At 37.5% G+C, this 19,431-nt stretch overlaps 1 protein-coding gene across 1 annotated transcript; it reads left to right on the forward strand.

Moving 5' to 3' along the window:
* The first annotated feature begins 1,063 nt into the window (after positions 1-1,063).
* Positions 1,064-19,206, forward strand: LOC127410098 (cell division cycle-associated protein 4-like). The gene is made up of 2 exons (XM_051645161.1): positions 1,064-1,533; positions 16,216-19,206. The coding sequence occupies exons 1-2, from the start codon at positions 1,400-1,402 to the stop codon at positions 16,913-16,915; spliced, it is 834 nt and encodes a 277-aa protein (XP_051501121.1). The 5' UTR covers positions 1,064-1,399; the 3' UTR covers positions 16,916-19,206.
* The last annotated feature ends 225 nt before the right edge of the window (positions 19,207-19,431 follow it).

The following is a 19,431-nucleotide window of genomic DNA, read 5'->3' on the forward strand; positions in this document are numbered from 1 at the left end:
ACTGAAAAGGAGTTATATTTTGGTCTGTTCTCACCGCAAACCAATTGGATAGCTTTAGTAGACATTGATTAAACCACTGGAGTCTTATGGATTACTTTTATGCTGACTTGATGTGCTTTTTGGAGCTTCAAATTTCTGACCACCATTCAGCTGCATTGTATGGACCTACAGTGCTCAAATATTCTTCTAAAAATCTTCGTTTGTGTTCAACAGAAGAGGAAAAAGTCATAAACATCTGGGATGGCATGAGGGTGAGTAAATGATAAGAGAATGATAAGAAACTATTTCTTTAAAGTGCAATTTACCCTTCAACTCCTATCAACATATTTTAATAGTTTCGTGTAATGAAGGAAGAATTCGGCTTGTCTACAAATCAATGAGACAATACATTTTGTATTAATAACGCCAATAAAACACAAAACATATAATAACAGCCACAAAACGCTGCAGAGCGTAAACTCTACGTCAAGGATTCGATTTTGCACAGCGAACACTTGCAGAAGTGACGTCAGCAGATGTGGCTCAATGAGCGTCAACGTTTAAATCCCTCTGCTCCAACTACCAGATATTATTAGGTTGCGTGACAGAAAGTGTTTTGCAGTCCAACCCACGTAGTTCTGAGGAGGTTTTATTTCCTTAACCTAACAGAATCTACTAAAAAAGCAGCTTTACAAAGCAACCTTACAATTTTTTTTTTTTTTTTTTTACCATAAACATGGTTCATCTATGATAGTATTCTGTAAGCATTTTAGTTTTCTTAAAACAGCCATGGGTTTATTGCCCAAACAGAAAGGAACTGAAAGACGGCAAATTTAAAAACGTGCCATTTCTGTGCGATTATGCAGCGTTTATGGCCAGTGCTCCAAATGGTCACGTTTTCGGTCTGTGGGCATGTCAAGGGATGAGTGCGATAGACTAAAGGGGAGGGGGCAGAACACTGGCTCCACCAATCGGGTGCCGTTACTAGGCGGGTCTGAGATCGCATTTGACCAATCATAGCCATCCCACCTGACGACGTCAATCAGCTGAGCTCCTTTCCCGTTGTTTCTACAGTGTAGCGAGAGTTCTGTTTTCATGCCTGTGTGAGAGACTCGAACGGTCGCGTAGTTTTGCGCAAAATAATGTTTCGACTTTGGACCAAAAGCTCAACATGGAGTTTAGCGACCGTTTTCAACACGCGTATGTCTGATTTGTATCCGTCAAGAGAATGTAGCGACCATTCGAGGATCGCGGGCAAATTCATTTCTTAGTTTCATACAGACTTCGCCAAGTACGAACGAGCTAACTGGCTAATTCATTGCGCATCACCGTGAGAGTTTAGCCGCGGAGGCTAGCAGCGCGCGTTCATGTCTTGCGAGTAGTTGGTTGTAATATAGTTGTTTGAGTCAAACATAATGGTATGGGTCAAAGGGATATCACATCGTTCGAGACGTCCATGAAAAGAAAAGACGGGATTCCCTCAATCTCTATGTGTAGACTGGATGAGAAGGAAGTTGAGCCTGGTGGAGGAGATGATGCCCTTTCCTCGTCAAGGTAACGTTACTTTTAGTCATACATTTCTGGATGAAGTTGACACTTCACGAGGCTGCTCGGAGGACTTTTATGTATCAATTTGTTATTATAAATGTGCAGCGCTCAACAGTTCAGTTCTGCTTTACGGAACTCCCGAGTTCATGTTGATGATACCTGAACTTCCTGATGTTTCTTCGTGTCGTTATAACAGGAGAACTCCTAACTAAAATTAATTTTATTCTACTTTTATATCTGGTTCGATATGGGCCGAGAAGACAAACTTTGATATACCGCATTTCTCTCTTTAGATCGTGCGAGGTTGCGTAACGGAGTCGATTTAGCCACACTGTGATGTTTGGACCCGACTAACGTTCACTCGAAACGTGACCAACACTTTTCATCCAGTCTTGTTAAAGAACTTAAAAAGTATATTCTTACCATCTCCAGTGCCCCTTTGCTCTCTAAGCCAAGACATGTAAAGGAAACGAAAGTGTAGAGAGAACAAGTGCCCTGCTCACGAGCTTTTCCAAAGTTTCATATTTCGTATAAAATGTGTGTTCCTGATACACGAATCGAAATGATTAATTATATGTGTGGCATACTGAAATATTGGAGTGGTCTAATCCTAAACTTGAGTTTCTTTTTATAGCGACCCCTCGGAAGTGAATTACATAGTTTGCATTGAAAGTGACGAGAATGTAAACTGGCATGATGAAATCTCCCAAGCTTCACATTTCTGTCTTTAAACCCTCCTAAAATTGGCCCCATTCACTTCAATTGTAAGTGCCTTATTGTAACTTCGATTTATTTTATTTTATTTATTTTAATAAAGTTGCACTACGGAACTTTGGGCTCTCTAGTGATATTTGTGGCTGAAACCTAAAATTGCAAGTACCTTGTGGACTGCGGAGGGACATTATTGCGCGAGTTGTGTTTCTGCCCCGCTCACTGCGCGGATGAATCTCATGGTTTGAGGTAGCCTGGACACTGTCTGTGATCATCCCTCGGAGACATTCATCTGCAGAGTCGGAGTCATTATGTGCTATTTTCACATTGATATTATGTTATACGTTTAAACATTTTAACCGACCTATTACTTGCTTTGACGAAGATAAACAACATTCTTATTTACATATTTGAATATGAATATTCAAGTGTTTTATCAATCACACATTAATGTTTGTGTTGTACTATTTTCAATATTACAATATTACATTATATCACAATGTACTACAACCTCAGTGGACAATGCAAATAAACCGTAATACTACTATAATATGTCTGCTGCACACAATAAAACTAAGCTAAAAATACAAAACGAATATTCAATAATGATGGTAATGAAATCTACTCATATTCAAAATCATATGCAAAAATATGCAATGAAACAATAGACCTTTTTCACAAACTGTGATGGCGCGATTCTGCCTTATTTAGCAGTGTAACTTTAGCAATTTTTAATATTATACATTTTTTAAATATTAAGTGTAAATGTATAACATTATGTTTATTGTTATAGTAGTTTTAAAAAAATGAATTACCACAGCTGCGAGGGGGTTTCTATTACAGCTGCTGAGAGAGTGACAGTAAATTTGGCGTCTTCTCCCATTTTACTGTCTTAATCCACCGCTCCCTATTTTTTTTCCTCTTCTGGAAAGTCATTCAAATGTAATAGTGGATTTTTTTCTTTTGGAGCAAATGGGTGAAAAAATAAATATTTGCTGTGATCTCCCATTCACTCCCATTCACCACTATCGAAGTTTACCCTGCAAACGTTTACTTCCACGTTTCAAAGGCCAGAGTGTGAAAAAGGTCTATTACAAAAATAATCAGTTTCCTTAATCATTTCTCTGGCAGTAAGTCATAATAGAGAGATTGTTACAAGATGCTAAACAAATTAATATGTACATTACTGTGCTATGAAATCAGTTCATTATAAATAACTTTGATTAGTATACCAATCATGAGAGACTACTTTCTTTCTAGTACCATGTAGCCTACCTATAATGGCGTTTAAACAGACTATCTGCTAAAAGGGCAATGGAAAGTGACAAAAGCTTGAGCATTTCTGTGACTGAGGTAACAGAAAGGAGAAAACAGCAATGCAGACACACACACGTAGGGAACCTCGAAACGACAGCAGTGTTATAAAATCATGAATATTAGTAAACACATTACAGTAAATTCACCGGAAAATGTAGCCCTGTTATTTCATGCCAAAGCTGACCTTACAGCTCAAAATATATATTATTATTCTAGGCTTATCGTAGTTAATCAGGCCAAGACAAGGACAGGGTTTTGAACACTGATTATTTTTATGTACTCACACAATAATGGACTCCTGTTAATTATTGATTTTTTTGTGGTAATCAACATTATACCACACATGCTGTGTATTAAACCCAAAATATTCCTTTAACAACATGCATGTTATTAATAGTCAAGCATTCTGATTAATTTAAAGTTGATCTCAATCTCTTACTAGAGTGACATTTCATCTGTGACTCAAAGATGTACACTATTGGTAAGACAAGCTGCGTATGAGCGTGCATTCACGTTTGTCAGTGTGACTAACACCATGAGTCACTTCGTCAGTCTATTGGAGCCGCCCAGTTACAAAGCTGCCCAAACTAAGACATCCGGCCTTTCTACTCAGTGGTTCATTATTCAGGACTTAGTCGGCTTGTCAATGGCATTTGACACCTACTCCCTCCCTCCTTGCAGACAATCCCCTGCACACTTTCTTGCACACCTCAACTCAATCTCTCTTTCTCCTCCCACTTTCTCACATGGACTAAACTTTCCTTCAACTCTTGCTCGCTCTGGCTTATGTATGATCTCTTTCTCACTTGCTCTTTGTTTTTTTTTTTAAAAGCACTCCTCCTGTCCTCTCTCTTGTCTCAGGATGAGAACAGACTGTGCCCTTTGGGGCAGTGGGGAGGGGTAAGGGAGGGAAACCGGAAGAGAGGGAGAAAGAGATGGAAAGATGGCTCCACCACGGCAGTTAGGTTTGCTTTTAAACAGGAAATATCATAACTTAGGCCAGTGTATGAGCTTTTATCTCAACCTTAGAGTTTGAGTGACTAAAAGACCATTTTAGTGCTGTGTGTGTCACTTTCAGGTTGTCTTATTTAATATTTTAACTTTAAATACTAACCACAGTGATGGAAATTAAGTCCTTATCTCTTTGTTTGTGAAACTGTCTCTTTGTGGCACTGGGCTGTTAGAAATAAGAGCAACAGTATAAAGTACAGTAACACTAGGACCTATGAAATCAGTTTTAATTCAGTTTAAATTTAAAAATATAAAAGTTTAATTCAGCTTTATCATAAAAAGGGTGTCTAATAAAATTAATTAATTAACTTTAATTGATATGAAATGATACATTTTCAACATAAAATTGCATTATTTTATCAAATGAAGTGCTTCTATACAGATCCTTACAACATAATTTAAAAATGATGCTTGTGAGATTACTTAATTTTATTATTATTATTATTGATATGTTATTCTTGTTATTATTAATAATAGTTGTAATAGAGTATGTAGAGTATTTCTATTTACTGTATAGCAATTTATTTCATCGTCATAATTTCTTCTAGGGCTGCACGATTGGGACAAACATCAAATTGCAATTATTTTTAAAAATATTTAGATTATGATTTGAATTGCTATTATGATAAACAAAAACTAGTACCAGTAAGTGATTTCTGTTGACCAAAATTTGGTAATGTTTTGTAGAGCCCGACTGATATGGGATTTTTGAGACCAATACAGATTTTAGAGAGGGAAAATTCACCAATTGCCGATATGGTGGCCGATATAGTTAATTTGAGCTGGAATGAAAACAGACCTTTTCTATGTGGATTTTTCGCGGATTTTTCACCGATATGACTATGCAAAGGTACTCAGAAGGCTGCTTTCTTAAACAGGTATTTTTATCAATGAATATTTGACATTATTATTATTATTATTATACATTGTCAACAAATTCTAGAAATAAACACTGAGAAAATAAAGAATAAATAAAAATAAAACAAATAGCTAAATAAACATCAGTATTACTGTTTAGTATTAGTCAAATGGTGACCATTAAAATAAAGAATAAATAAAAATACAATAAATAGCTAAATAAACATCAGTATTACTGTTTAGTATTAGTCAAATGGTGACCATTAAAATAAAGAATAAATAAAAATACAATAAATAGCTAAATAAACATCAGTATTACTGTTTAGTATCAGTCAAATGTTGACCATTAAAATAAAGAATAAATAAAAATACAATAAATAGCTAAATAAATATCAGTATTACTGTTTAGTATCAGTCAAATTCTAACTATATTAATACTGCAGAGTCAGGATAAACAGATAAGCAGCGGTGTTACACCGTATTCTGCTATACAAGTTCAGGGGAAACCTTCAACGGTGGAAAACCAGACTTTTAAATATCACGTTAATAAATGATACGACTGGAAATGTTCGGTTGAAGAGGTACCAAACTGTGAATCCTGAACAAAACAGTTTGGTGAATACATTAGCTTCCTCTCAGCTGACAATAATAGCCTAGTTTCCATCCACTTTTCGCGCTATTTTGTTATGCGTAAAAATTTGTTTAAGAAATTTGCCGTATTCTGCCTGTTTCCATTCAAATGACCTTTTATAAATGGTGTGCGTGATGACGTCATGCCTAAAAAAAACACTGATGCATAAGTTTTGGTTTATCGAAAAGAAATCTGCCCATAAGCCGTTTCCATACAGAAATGTGTGTTTATCACTAATTTGCCTCCCAGATGTCCCTAATTTTTTTCCTTCGAAGTTTTGGGAAAATGGGGAGAGTATTGAGACAATTCATTGAAATTAACCAGCTTACTGTCATTTTAATTTCACAAATAAATGCAATCAGAAGAGGAGGAATTGCAATCAAAATGGAGCAGTTGCCCTTCTGATAGGACTGTAATATTGGTCCTGATGTTGCGCCTATCGCAGATTGCCACCGGTTCTGACCCGAAAGCGAATTGTCATGGCCCTGTTCAAGCTGGCAACCTGCACCAAGTAGTGGAGAAATTTTCGGTCTTAGTGTAGGACCATCCATCGATATGTATATACTGTGTGCACAGCTATTAAAGAAAAACTGATGCAGTGTAATATCAGGGTTTACATATGATACATTCCTGATATTCAATAGGCTATTTTGAACAGTCATCTAATCTAAAGCATTGCCATCACAACTGCATTATGTCCCACATATTTGTCCAGAAACTTTTATCGACCAACTGAACTTGATTATCATCTAAAATTAATTTTAGCATCATAATGCAATTTACATTTTCTGAAGAAGCTCAGCATATGCGATCTGAGGTAAAGGGGGTTAGATTTAAAATATTTAAAAGTTTTCAATGTTCAAAAGCTAGTTTTCTGAAAGTGATCTCAGCATTGGACAAATAGTTCTGATAGTTTATTGTCTTGAAAAAAGTGTAGAACATCCTGAGAATGTCATTCAGCCATCTTTTTACATGTACAGAACAGGGTACGGCTAATTTAAGTTTGTGTAAAGAAAAGGCATATATAGGTCTAAATTTTTTTTTTTCTTTTTTTCGTTTAATTAATTTTTTTAATTTAATGCGTTTTTCATTTGGAAAACAACAGCATGAAATCAACACTCATCAGACACAATCCACCATCACACCATTGTCAGCTGAGCTGTAAAAAGATGCTCTCTTACCTTTCAATCTGCTACATTACTTACTGCACTGACAAACTATAGCTGGCTAACAGCAAACAGACATGAGTGACATGGTTGTCAGGGAGGAGGTTTTATATTAGTTATATTGAAAAGGGAAAATGATGGGGTCATTGTTTATTAACTTTCCAGTATGTATTTCACAAACTAAACTAGTCAACAACTTACCGTGATGACACCGCTGAACTCCGCCCTGTCTGCAGAGCCACCGTCAGTTCAGCTCTGTAAACAATGGAGTCGGAGCGCGCTCTGCTGGACAAACTATGCTATGACACCAATTCTAAAGCATTGTTTTCTGCATTATGTGTTCTGAAAAAAAGTTTTCATATCAGCGCATATCAGTAAAATATATGCCGATACCGATATATTGTGAAAGTCTAATATCGGCCGATAATATCGGCTGGCCGACATTTGTCGGGCACTAATGTTTTGCCAATGTTCTACCGCCAGTAAAAAGTCTACTCTTTGAGGATTCACACTTGAGCCCTCTTCAAAAGAACTAAGCTTGGGCATTTTTTGTTTTTTTTATTTTTACTTTAGTTGCAAACAAACAAACAAATAAATAAGCAAAACGGTGAAACTAGAAGAAAAAAAAAACCTGTTTTTGTCCACTTTGTGATCTCGGTACACTATTCATCATCATTATTTTTGGAAACCTGTCAACTTGAATATTATACTACTGTAATATTACACTCATTGAGCACTTTATAAGGAACACATGTGCACCTACTTATCCATGAGATTATCTAATCAGCCAATCATGTGGCAGCAGTACGATGTATAAAAACATGCTGATACGGGTCAGGAGCTTCAGTTAATGTACACATCAACAATCAGAATGAGGAAAAAATGTGATCTCAGTGATTTTGCCCATGGCATGATTGTTAGACAGGCTGGTTTGAGTATTTCTATAACTGCTGATCTCCTAGAATTCTCAGGCACAACAGTCTCTAGAGTTTACTTGGAATGGTGCCAAAAACATAAACCATCCAGTGAGCGGCAGTTCTGCGGATGAAAACGCCTTGTTGATGAGAGAGGTCAACAGAGAATGGCCAGACTGGTTCGAGCTGACAAAGTATATGGTAACTCAGATAACCCCTCTGAATAATTGTAGTAAACAGAATAGCATCTCAGAATGCACAACTTATTGAACCTTGAGTAGGATGGGCTACAACAGCAGAGGACCACGTCGGGAACTTTATTAGGGCCACAGTGTTCTTAATAAAGGGCTTGGTGAGTGTATAATACTATTTTTATTATTTATATTATTATACAATAGTCATATATTTCTGTAATAAAATCTTCTAAAAATCTAATAAAAGTTTTTACAAGGACATTGCTGTGCGGTTCAGTTAAACCAAGGAGTTTTAAACCGTCAAGCTTTTATTTTGGTGACATCTGCATGAAGAGTTTCTGTTTGTAGCTGAATTCAAAACAGCTGTATAACATGCTCCTCATTTTAATATCTCCTCCTCTGTCCACAAATACCCGGTGCCATGGCGTGTATTAATTGTATAACTTGTACTGGCCAGACATATTTGGAATTAAGCAAAAGTGAAATTAAAGTGAATCTAGAGTGCTTTAAAATTAAAGTGCTCAGCATGAAACAGAGTTGTTGAGAACAGAACTGCTCTGAAAACACTGTAATAATGCACTAACACAATACAGACAGGACAGAGCAACATTAGATGACTATTTATTCATCTAAGTAAATCACAGCCCTTTGAGGTTTAATAATCGCACAAAATCATATATTGCGGATTCAATATTATTTTGATTAATTGTGCAGCCTTAATATCTTCAATATCATTCCTCCATTTAAACCACACTTTTTTTTTTATATATATATAGTTTTGTGTGTGTATTTTATGGTAGTTCACCTCCATTTAGCAGTTCGCTTTACGGCCTAATGTAGCCTACTTATTAAACTGCAAACAGCTGTGTTTTAATTACAGTATATAAATAAATAGTCTGGATGTAGTCTTTAAATCGCAGCCTTTTGCGCTTTAATAATCACACTAGGACTTACTGTGATTTTAATATGATTAATTGTCCATTTAAACATAAACATTTATCCTCAATAGGCCTATGTTGAATTCCGTAACATTTCCGTTTTTTAGTCAATTCCATTTTAATGACTGGATTCTGTAATCCTGTCCGCGTCGCTGAAATCATAGGGCCCTATTACTCTCCTCTGATGATCAGTCACTTATATGCTAGTTTCAATATGCAGAATCAACTGATACCTTGACACTAAAGACAATGGACATTATCAATGTACAAGTATAACAAAGTGTTACTGTGTGTACACTAGTTAAGGTTTGGCTAATGAAAACATTTTATTTAAAAAATTTATGAAAGCCCATTTTACGATTATGGTATTTATATTGATTGTGAGGACCAAGTATGGTCAGCAAGACCAGATAAAAATTGTCAGAGTATATTTTTCTTGGTGTTGCATTGCTATGGTGGGACTTCACTGAAAGTGTCTTTATAAAGGTCTCCTCAATGGGTCACTGTCATGTACAGGTGCATCTCAATAAATTAGAATGTCATGGAAAAGTTCATTTATTTCAGTAATTCAACTCAAATTGTGAAACTTGTGTATTAAATAAATTCAATGCACACAGACTGAAGTAGTTTAAGTCTTTGGTTCTTTTAATTGTGATGATTTTGGCTCACATTTAACAAAAACCCACCAATTCACTATCTCAAAAAATTAGAATGTGGTGACATGCCAATCAGCTAATCAACTCAAAACACCTGCAAAGGTTTCCTGAGCCTTCAAAATGGTCTCTCAGTTTGGTTCACTAGGCTACACAATCATGGGGAAGACTGCTGATCTGACAGTTGTCCAGAAGACAATCATTGACACCCTTCACAAGGAGGGTAAGTCACAAACATTCATTACCAAAGAAGCTGGCTGTTCACAGAGTGCTGTATCCAAGCATGTTAACAGAAAGTTGAGTGGAAGGAAAAAGTGTGGAAGAAAAAGATGCACAACCAACCGAGAGAACCGCAGCCTTATGATTGTCAAGCAAAATCGATTCAAGAATTTGGGTGAACTTCACAAGGAATGGACTGAGGCTGGGGTCAAGGCATCACGAGCCACCACACACAGACATGTCAAGGAATTTGGCTACAGTTGTCGTATTCCTCTTGTTAAGTCACTCCTGAAACACAGACAACGTCAGATGCGTCTTACCTGGGCTAAGGAAAAGAAGAACTGGACTGTTGCCCAGTGGTCCTAAGTCCTCTTTTCAGATGAGAGCAAGTTTTGTATTTCATTTGGAAACCAAGGTCTTAGAGTCTGGAGGAAGGGTGGAGAAGCTCATAGCCCAAGTTGCTTGAAGTCCAGTGTTAAGTTTCCACAGTCTGTGATGATTTGGGGTGCAATGTCATCTGCTGGTGTTGGTCCATTGTGTTTTTTGAAAACCAAAGTCACTGCACCCGTTTACCAAGAAATTTTGGAGCACTTCATGCTTCCTTCTGCTGACCAGCTTTTTAAAGATGCTGATTTCATTTTCCAGCAGGATTTGGCACCTGCCCACACTGCCAAAAGCACCAAAAGTTGGTTAAATGACCATGGTGTTGGTGTGCTTGACTGGCCAGCAAACTCACCAGACCTGAACCCCATAGAGAATCTATGGGGTATTGTCAAGAGGAAAATGAGAAACAAGAGACCAAAAAATGCAGATGAGCTGAAGGCCACTGTCAAAGAAACCTGGGCTTCCATACCACCTCAGCAGTGCCACAAACTGATCACCTCCATGCCACGCCGAATTGAGGCAGTAATTAAAGCAAAAGGAGCCCCTACCAAGTATTGAGTACATATACAGTAAATGAACATACTTTCCAGAAGGCCAACAATTCACTAAAAATGTTTTTTTTATTGGTCTTATGATGTATTATAATTTTGAGATAGTGAATTGGTGGGTTTTTGTTAAATGTGAGCCAAAATCATCACAATTAAAAGAACCAAAGACTTAAACTACTTCAGTCTGTGTACATTGAATTTATTTAATACACAAGTTTCACAATTTGAGTTGAATTACTGAAATAAATGAACTTTTCCACGACATTCTAATTTATTGAGATGCACCTGTATGTGCATAGACCTAAACTGATGCAACTTGGCATACTCTACTGCAATGCAACCATTTCTGCACATCCCATTGTATTCTCCCACTTTGATGGCCATCTCCGGAGTTGTGCTTATTGTCTTTGAGCTGCAGACTCTGTGTGCCACTTCAGCCCCAGCCTCTCATGCACCACTGTTGCCATGGCAAGCAAGAGGCAATAGGCCAGTCTAAACAGAGGGGCCCAATTTAAATCATGCCTTGCTGTTTCACAGTCCCTGCTTTAAAGCTGTGAGACTTTATAAAGACCAATTCAAATTCCAAGTTGTTCAGCTTGTGCGTTCTTTATTAATGGTTCATTAAGTTTGTGTGAGCCTCAATCATTGTGACCCAAATTATTTTGAACACTTGTTTGATGTTATAAGCAAGACAAGCCATATGTAATATGAATGGCCCTATGCTCTTTTTCTTCTTGATTATATAATTTTTTCCATAGTCTTGGTCCTTTGCTCGCTCACATTCCATTTATAGCTTACTCTTGCTGACAGTGACAGGCTGCAGACCCTCTTCCAAGTGTTCTGTGTGCTCCTGCTGGAATACAGCTGTGAAATCTGCAGGAATACAAAATGTCTCTTTTGAAGCCTTATGACTGCTTTGTGGGAAAGGCACCTATAGGGCTGAGCAGGAATGAGCCCAGAGTGCTCTGCTAGCGTGGATGGTTATATAACCACTAGCCCCTGAGTGACACACTTGAGAGTTGCAGACCGTGCGTGCGTGCACACAGGCTAACGTTAAGACTAGGGCTGCATGATGTGTAGGAAAAATGCGATAAGATAATCCTTTGACATCATTAGATCGCACAGAATATTGGAACCCCCACCTTCCAAATAAAATAAAATAATGTTTATTGGGGGAAAAAAGGAGCATCTTTCCAGATATCAGAAACATAGTTTTCTTTTGTTCCAAATTGCATATAGACTGCATTTAATATGTACAGTTTTGTCATTAGCTATGTAGCAGATATTAAAATTCATCTTCACTTCAAAGTATTTTTTTGTAAAAAGCATATAAATGTAAAGTTAATTTCACCATATTGTGGGATATCCTAAAATAATCTGTTGTAAAATATATTTTTTACAGTAATTCATTTTCGTATTAATTTCAAATTTAGTTAATTAAACATGGAACATTTATTTTGAAAAATGTGCTTGCTGGCATTTTGTCTCAATATTATCCATAGTACATGCACACACCGCGTGAAAGCACTGGACAGTGCCAGTTACAGCTACATATGCACAAATTGTGACAGGCTCCATCATTTGATGTCATTTTTTGGAGAAACATGATTTTACTATTGACTTAAAAATGATGTCACTTATCTCGAAATACAAACAATAAATGTTCTTTAATGGTGCGTTAAGTCTTCTGACATTGAAAGTGTTTAATCGAACATCAGAGGTGTGATGACATTAAATGCCATCAAATGGTGTTAGTTGTGTGTATAATTCTAAATTGTTGGGTATTCTAAATAGTTTAAGAAATCATAATTGTTATTTTTTCCCCTTGACATACACCAATCAGCCACAACATTAAAACCACCTGCCTAATATTGTGTAGGTCCCCCTCATGCCACCAAAACTGCTCCAACCTGAGATGCTATTCTTCTCACCACAATTGTACAGAGCAGTTATCTGAGTTACCGTAGACTTTGTCGGTTCGAACCAGTCTGGCCATTCTCTGTTTACCTCTCTCATCATCAAGGCATTTCCGTCCACAGAACTGAAGCTCACTGGATGTTTTTTGTTTTTGGCACCATTCGGAGTAAATTCTAGAGACTGTTGTGTGTGTAAATCCCAGGAGATCAGCAGTTACAGAAATACTCAAACCAGCCCGTCTGGCACCAGCTTGAATAACTAATGCGCATGCGTGCTTTCGATTTGATTGACAGGCGATGTCGATATCTAAAAGTTGATTGGCTCTTTTACCTGTAAGGCAGGACTTCCTTTCTAAATCCGTTGACTGACTGGCATTCAAATTTCTCCCATTCATTTTAATAGAAGTGGCCCATCTCTGCTAAATAGTCTCTGTTTTGGGTTAGGGCATCTTAATGCCATATTATTTATAGGCTACATATCAAAAACATGCTGAGAGCTATACGTCTGTATTACTTTACTGCTGTTTTAAACACCAGTTAATCATGACAGTGCCTAAAGGATCAACTCTAACTTTGATCCACTTAGCAGCATGAAAAAGCTGGAAACTTATTGATTATTTTTATATATATATATATATATATATATATATATATATATATATATATATATATAATTAGTTAAATTGTACACAGAAAGTGAGAAACAGTTCATGGTTACCATGCTCAGCCACTGCAAAAAATGACATTTTATATAACTAAGTAGACCTAAATTGAATATTGCAATTTACGCTTTTCACAATTAGTTAATTGTGGCAGGTGTAATTGTAATCTCAATTATTTATTAGATTAACTGTGCACCCATAACATAGACTATCTCTTCTTGCTTTGAAGACTCGGTTCATAACTGGTTACAGAATCCAGAGATTCAGACTGTACATTTTTTCTACATGGTATGATTGAGATCACGCCATCTAATGCATCCATCTCACCTCTGAACATGAGGCTCTTCTTGGCTCCTGCAGCTTCCTCTGAACCCTGCAATAGAGAAGAGCAGTCACTGACTGGACCTGCGGGGGATGTCTGCCTGTGTTCAGCAGAGTGATGGATGGGGGGGAGGGGAGGGAAGGGGAGCTGCCTACACCACGGAGAGCACAGAGGTGGATAGACAGTCTCTCACTTTTACAGCCCTTTTCACTCAAACTCCAGATTTCTACATGTGAGGCAGCTAGGTGACAGAGCAGTTATGGTCGTGATTAATATCGAGTATCCACAAGCCAAACATTGAGGTATGAAATAAACAAAAATAGTCTTTTGCCATTCAGCCCCCTTCTACTGTTTAGGTTTCACAGGTAGGGTTCATGCCAGTCCCAGAATCAGACCTCATGGAGCATTCAACGCTAGTAAGCACTGCTCCAGGGCTTGTGGCAACACATGATAGATGGGTTTGGTTAGCTATAGCAATAACCGTTTCACTCCTGAGCTGCATATCCTCCTCCGATGTAAGAAGCATACCGCAGTCGCAGACAGGAGGAGCTTCAGCTAATGCATTCACCTCTCAGGATGCCTCGGTCAAGGGGGAGGAGAAAGAGCTGTGTCAGTTTAAAGCTTCACAATATCAGGAATGTATCAGATAACAGTCAAATTTCAAGGAAAAAGTGTACAAAGACAGTGCTTGTCAAGAACAAAGTTTAGCTAAATTCTATGTGTACGGCTGACAATCATAGTATTTTATTGGATTCTGCTAAATTTGAATGTATAAAAATGCTGCAACTTACGAATATTTGGATTATCAACTATCCTAACTATTTTTAGAATGATTAGCCCAGTCGACTATTCAGGTGATTATTGCAACGATTATTCAACAGCTCTTAATCAACAATTTAGCTTGTTCTTTGTTTAGAGGTTGTGTTAAACAATACTAATAATACTAACAGTAAAGAAAATGGGATGAATGCATCTTTTAAAAATACCTCTAAATGACCGTGACTGAATTACAGGTATAGGGTTTTTATTAAGTTTATTCAAAATATAATATTCTCATTGGGTATTTTTGTCTCGTTTTCCTGTAAAAATATTGAAAAATCCTTAAAACAAGATAGGCCTACATTTACCAGAGAAGCAACACTGCATAAGAATATTTAGATTTGTTTACACAGAATGCCTCTTAAATAGATGTGTATTTTGTTTTACTGCAGTGACTAATTTATACTTCTGCCAGTGCACTAAGACAAAATACACTTGTATTTAAGATTATATTCAACATTCTCTGAATCTTATGTAGTGTAGCTCCTCTAGTAAATGTACCTTGTTTTAATGGGTTTTTAGATAATTTTTAGGCTAATTAAATGCTTATTTTTGCAGTGTCTTAATAAAACACCAGTTCCGACAACTCTGATTCAGTATTTAACATATTTTGTATTTTTGTACAATTTCCCCCATACGTTGTTCTCCAGATAATTTTCAGTTGTCAGCTCAGTGGTCCGTAGGCTAAAGAGACTTGTGCAGTGTATCTCAGACTGCGTACACATTAAAGGCGGTTTTACACGGTCACCATGTGCTCCCTATTCATTTTTAATGAGAGTTGGCAAAACGGACGCGGCAGTCGAAGCGGCGCTGCTTTCCAAGCTCGCTCACAAGAATCCTGCCGCTTTGTTGTGTACGACTGCTTGCGGTGCACACCGCGCAAGATAAAAATATTTTATCTATCCGTGGCTGCCGCTTGCCATTGACCAATCAGAGGGGATTTTTTTCACAACCAATTAAATGGCATGTAGCTTTTACATAGTCAAAAACATCATGGAGGAGAACATAGTACTCGCTGTGGCAGATTTTCCTGAACTTTATAACACATTTAAATGTAGCACTTTATGTCTATTTCTTTAACCACTTGTTAAAGTAAACGTAGAACTCGCCTCAGACACGGAATACAATATTTACAGTAATCGCCTCAGAGACACAACATCTTGGCATTCGCTAGCATTGTTTGAACTGAAACCGTAGGAGACATCAGTGTGTTTCTGCTGGCGCGATTCGCAAGATGTGTTTCTACATAAATCACTCTATGTTCTTGCAGGCTTGAGATCTGCTGTACAGCTCCGATAATTGCAATGTAGTATTTGTCATGCACATATATGTATTATTTAAATTCACTAACATTTATTAGGCAGGTCTACAAAAAAATATTTCTGTACTGCTTTTCTGTACTTACCTTTCCATTCTCATTTATAGGTACATGTTGGGCCGAGGGGTGAAACGAAAGCTGAGTGCATGTGAGGACACTGCCCAGGACTTGCCATATCCTCAACAGAGGCAGCTGGTGCTGGACTTGTGTCTGGACAAGCTACAAAGCTGCCAGTGCCGGGCTGAACCCAGCCTGCACCGTTCGGTCCTTCTGGCCAACACCCTCCGCCAGATTCAGCAAGAGATGAGACAGGAGGGGGAAACCTGTTTGCCACCAGTCCCACCCGCCCCCTCGCTTCATGCCTCCACCCCACGCCACTTTCCCAACCTGCCGCCCGTGCCCTTAGACTGTCCTCAATCTCTAACCGGAGCACTGTCCCCTTTATTTACCTTCAAAACAGCAGAGGATGAGGAGGTCCAGTTGGGTGGTAACGAAAATGATTCACTTTTTCCATCCCTCGCAGGTGAGGAGTACACAAGGTCGCCAGATTCGCTTTTTGGCTCGTTTGAGATGACAAATTCCACCAGCTACTTGACCGACTTGCCACTAGACGACATCTTTGAAGACATCGATACGTCGATGTATGACTCTGATGTTTCTGTTCTGGCGTTTCCTGCACAGAGAAGTGGTGGAGTGGACGATGGCCTCAAGAGCCTTTTCAGCTGCACCTCCAACAGCAGCCTACAGCTCTGTCTCTCAGACCTCAATGACCTGGACCACATTATGGAGATCCTGGTGCGCTCCTGAAATGCTTGCCCAACAGGGTCCTCTTTCAGACAGCCATCCCAATGTTTTCTGTGGGGAATTAATTATACAATGTGTTTTTTTTTTTTAAACAATTATTTTATCTATTTTTATACAAAGGACTGATATATTTATATAAAAAAGGAAACTGCCTGACACACGCTCACTGTAGGATAAATGCACATTTTTAAGACTTTTCAGATGGTCAAGCTTACGCTGCCATCATTCATATTTAAGCAAACTAAGATATTAATATGCAGGGACTTCAGAAACAAAGTATTACTATTGACGCTTATTTATATTGGATAGAGACTCCAGAATTCTATTAAAAGGAGGAGATTGAAGAAAAGTTAATCGTGATGGACGCTTTGTAGCTTTTGATCAGATAAAGGACATTTATTTTTTGTGAACTAATCTACACTGTATTCTGAAGAATTACATTTACTGTCAGTAATTATGATTATCTGATCATGTCATGCACATGCAACACTCGCACTACCTCTCAAGATACCAATAGCCTTTTTCTCAATACTAAGTCGTTGTTACAACTGTTTTAATTTAATGGTTTCTCTCCAGTGACTTTCAAAAACTGGTGATTGGTTTATATACTATGACTCTCTGTTCATTGGAGAGCATCTTCTAGAATGGTAGGATTCAGTCCAAAGCTATAGCTGTAGAAGTCGCAAATGGCAAAAATGTCTCTATCTTTGTATTTAGAACTTTTCTGGCATTTTTCTTTTCAAATGTTTTTGAATATTTTTCTTTCAGAAAGAATGAGCTATGTGGCTTGCAACAAAAGTGATATAGCTATATTTTGTATTCACTTTCTACTTTTCATGTACATGATTGTCAGACAGCCACCGTCAAATTCCTCAAATGAACTCAGTGCCTACAAAGGAGAATGAAGACTGTCCACGATAAACTGCACAATGTGGACCCGCATACTTTCTGTGTAGATTGTTTGCAACTTTTTGAGTGTTTGGCATGATCCTCTGTCCTCTAAAGAAGCCATTACTCAAATGTGGGTCCACATCTCCTCCCTACTGTCCTTTATAATCGGGATCTACACTGCAAAAAGTTGATCATGGATGTCTGTGACTGCCTCTTGTGCTGTGGTCTTAAGACCCATTTCTGAATGTCCAATCGTAAACCCTTAGCTTTGGTAATTAATCCAAATTGATGTCTCATCTGCTTTCGCTTTCCCTTAAGTTATTAGTTATATGCAAAATGGCATTTGTGAGATGGTAGACCATGTTAACTGTATGTCTAATACATCTTTTTAACATGCATTGAACATCAAGACTGAGGCTAAGTGGCTGCAGAAAATCAAATAAATGCAGAGAGAGTTCTTAGCCACAAGCTGTAGTCTGCATTAAGACAGGGCAGGGACAGGGGGAAGGGAAGGACAAGAGATTAAGGGAGGGGGAGTTAAAGCAAACTGCTCCTGTCACGTGGAGATCCTTGCTAGTGGTAAAGGCTACGATTGAGAGTTTGACAACAGCTGGTATGTGTATGGTTGTACTGGGAACAGGGTTCACCTCCAATGAGGCCCCATTCTCCTCTTAACCAATCACTTTTAGTTAAGGGAGGAGCTTTGTTCTATGTCTAGTTTATGTGGAATAGAATAATAAAAGGAAGCAGTTCAAATTGGTCTGTTCACTCATGGTGGAATGTCTTCCCTGCGATCTTATACTTAAGGTCAAACTTAACCATTGAATCATGGTATGAATTTGAGTTAAATTTAGATATTCCAAATAAATTAAATTATATATTGTAAAGCTGTGCAACTTTACATTTTAAATGCTGTGCTTTCTGCACTTTCTGACGTTGTCAGTATAAACTGACTTTACTCTTTAAACTAGAGAACAAATGCTCCACCCTGCCTTTCCCTCACAAGACATGCATAGCCACAGAGAAAACAAGACACTCACAAAGTTTAAGGTCAGATTTTAGAAAACATGCTTGTGCATGAGATAGATGGCAGTCAAAGAAAAAGTAAACCAGAGAGACTCTTTGGTGACATCGTCGGCATATCAGCAGTGATCTATGTTTAGAGTGTGTAGCTTTCTAAGCTTTGGAAGCTTGATCAGTTTGTTTTTCTTTTGTGTGTGTGTGTATTTGTATTTATATATTTTCTTGTGTTTTGACTGAAGATCGTGATAATATATTGCTTTTATTTAAGAGTGAATATGATCAGTAAACTTTAGTCTTTGGGAGGTTTTATTTGTTTTGAAGTGTGATTTGTACTTCTCTTAGTAATAATAATAAAATTGTAAATAAATGATGCAGAATAATCAAGTGACTTTTATCACTGAAATCATTTGTAAAGGATTCAATTTGTGCTGACAATGTAACTAAATGACAATGTGATCCTCTTTACAGTGTGTTCATTTCCCTTGGACCAGGTAGTTAATTTGGCAGCTTTTATCAGGTTTATATACAGGTGCATCTCAATAAATTAGAATGTCGTGGAAAAATTCATTTATTTCAGTAATTCAACTCAAATTGTGAAACTCGTG

This window comes from Myxocyprinus asiaticus, chromosome 19 (assembly GCF_019703515.2).
Source record: "Myxocyprinus asiaticus isolate MX2 ecotype Aquarium Trade chromosome 19, UBuf_Myxa_2, whole genome shotgun sequence".
Classification (NCBI taxonomy): Eukaryota; Metazoa; Chordata; class Actinopteri; order Cypriniformes; family Catostomidae; genus Myxocyprinus; species Myxocyprinus asiaticus.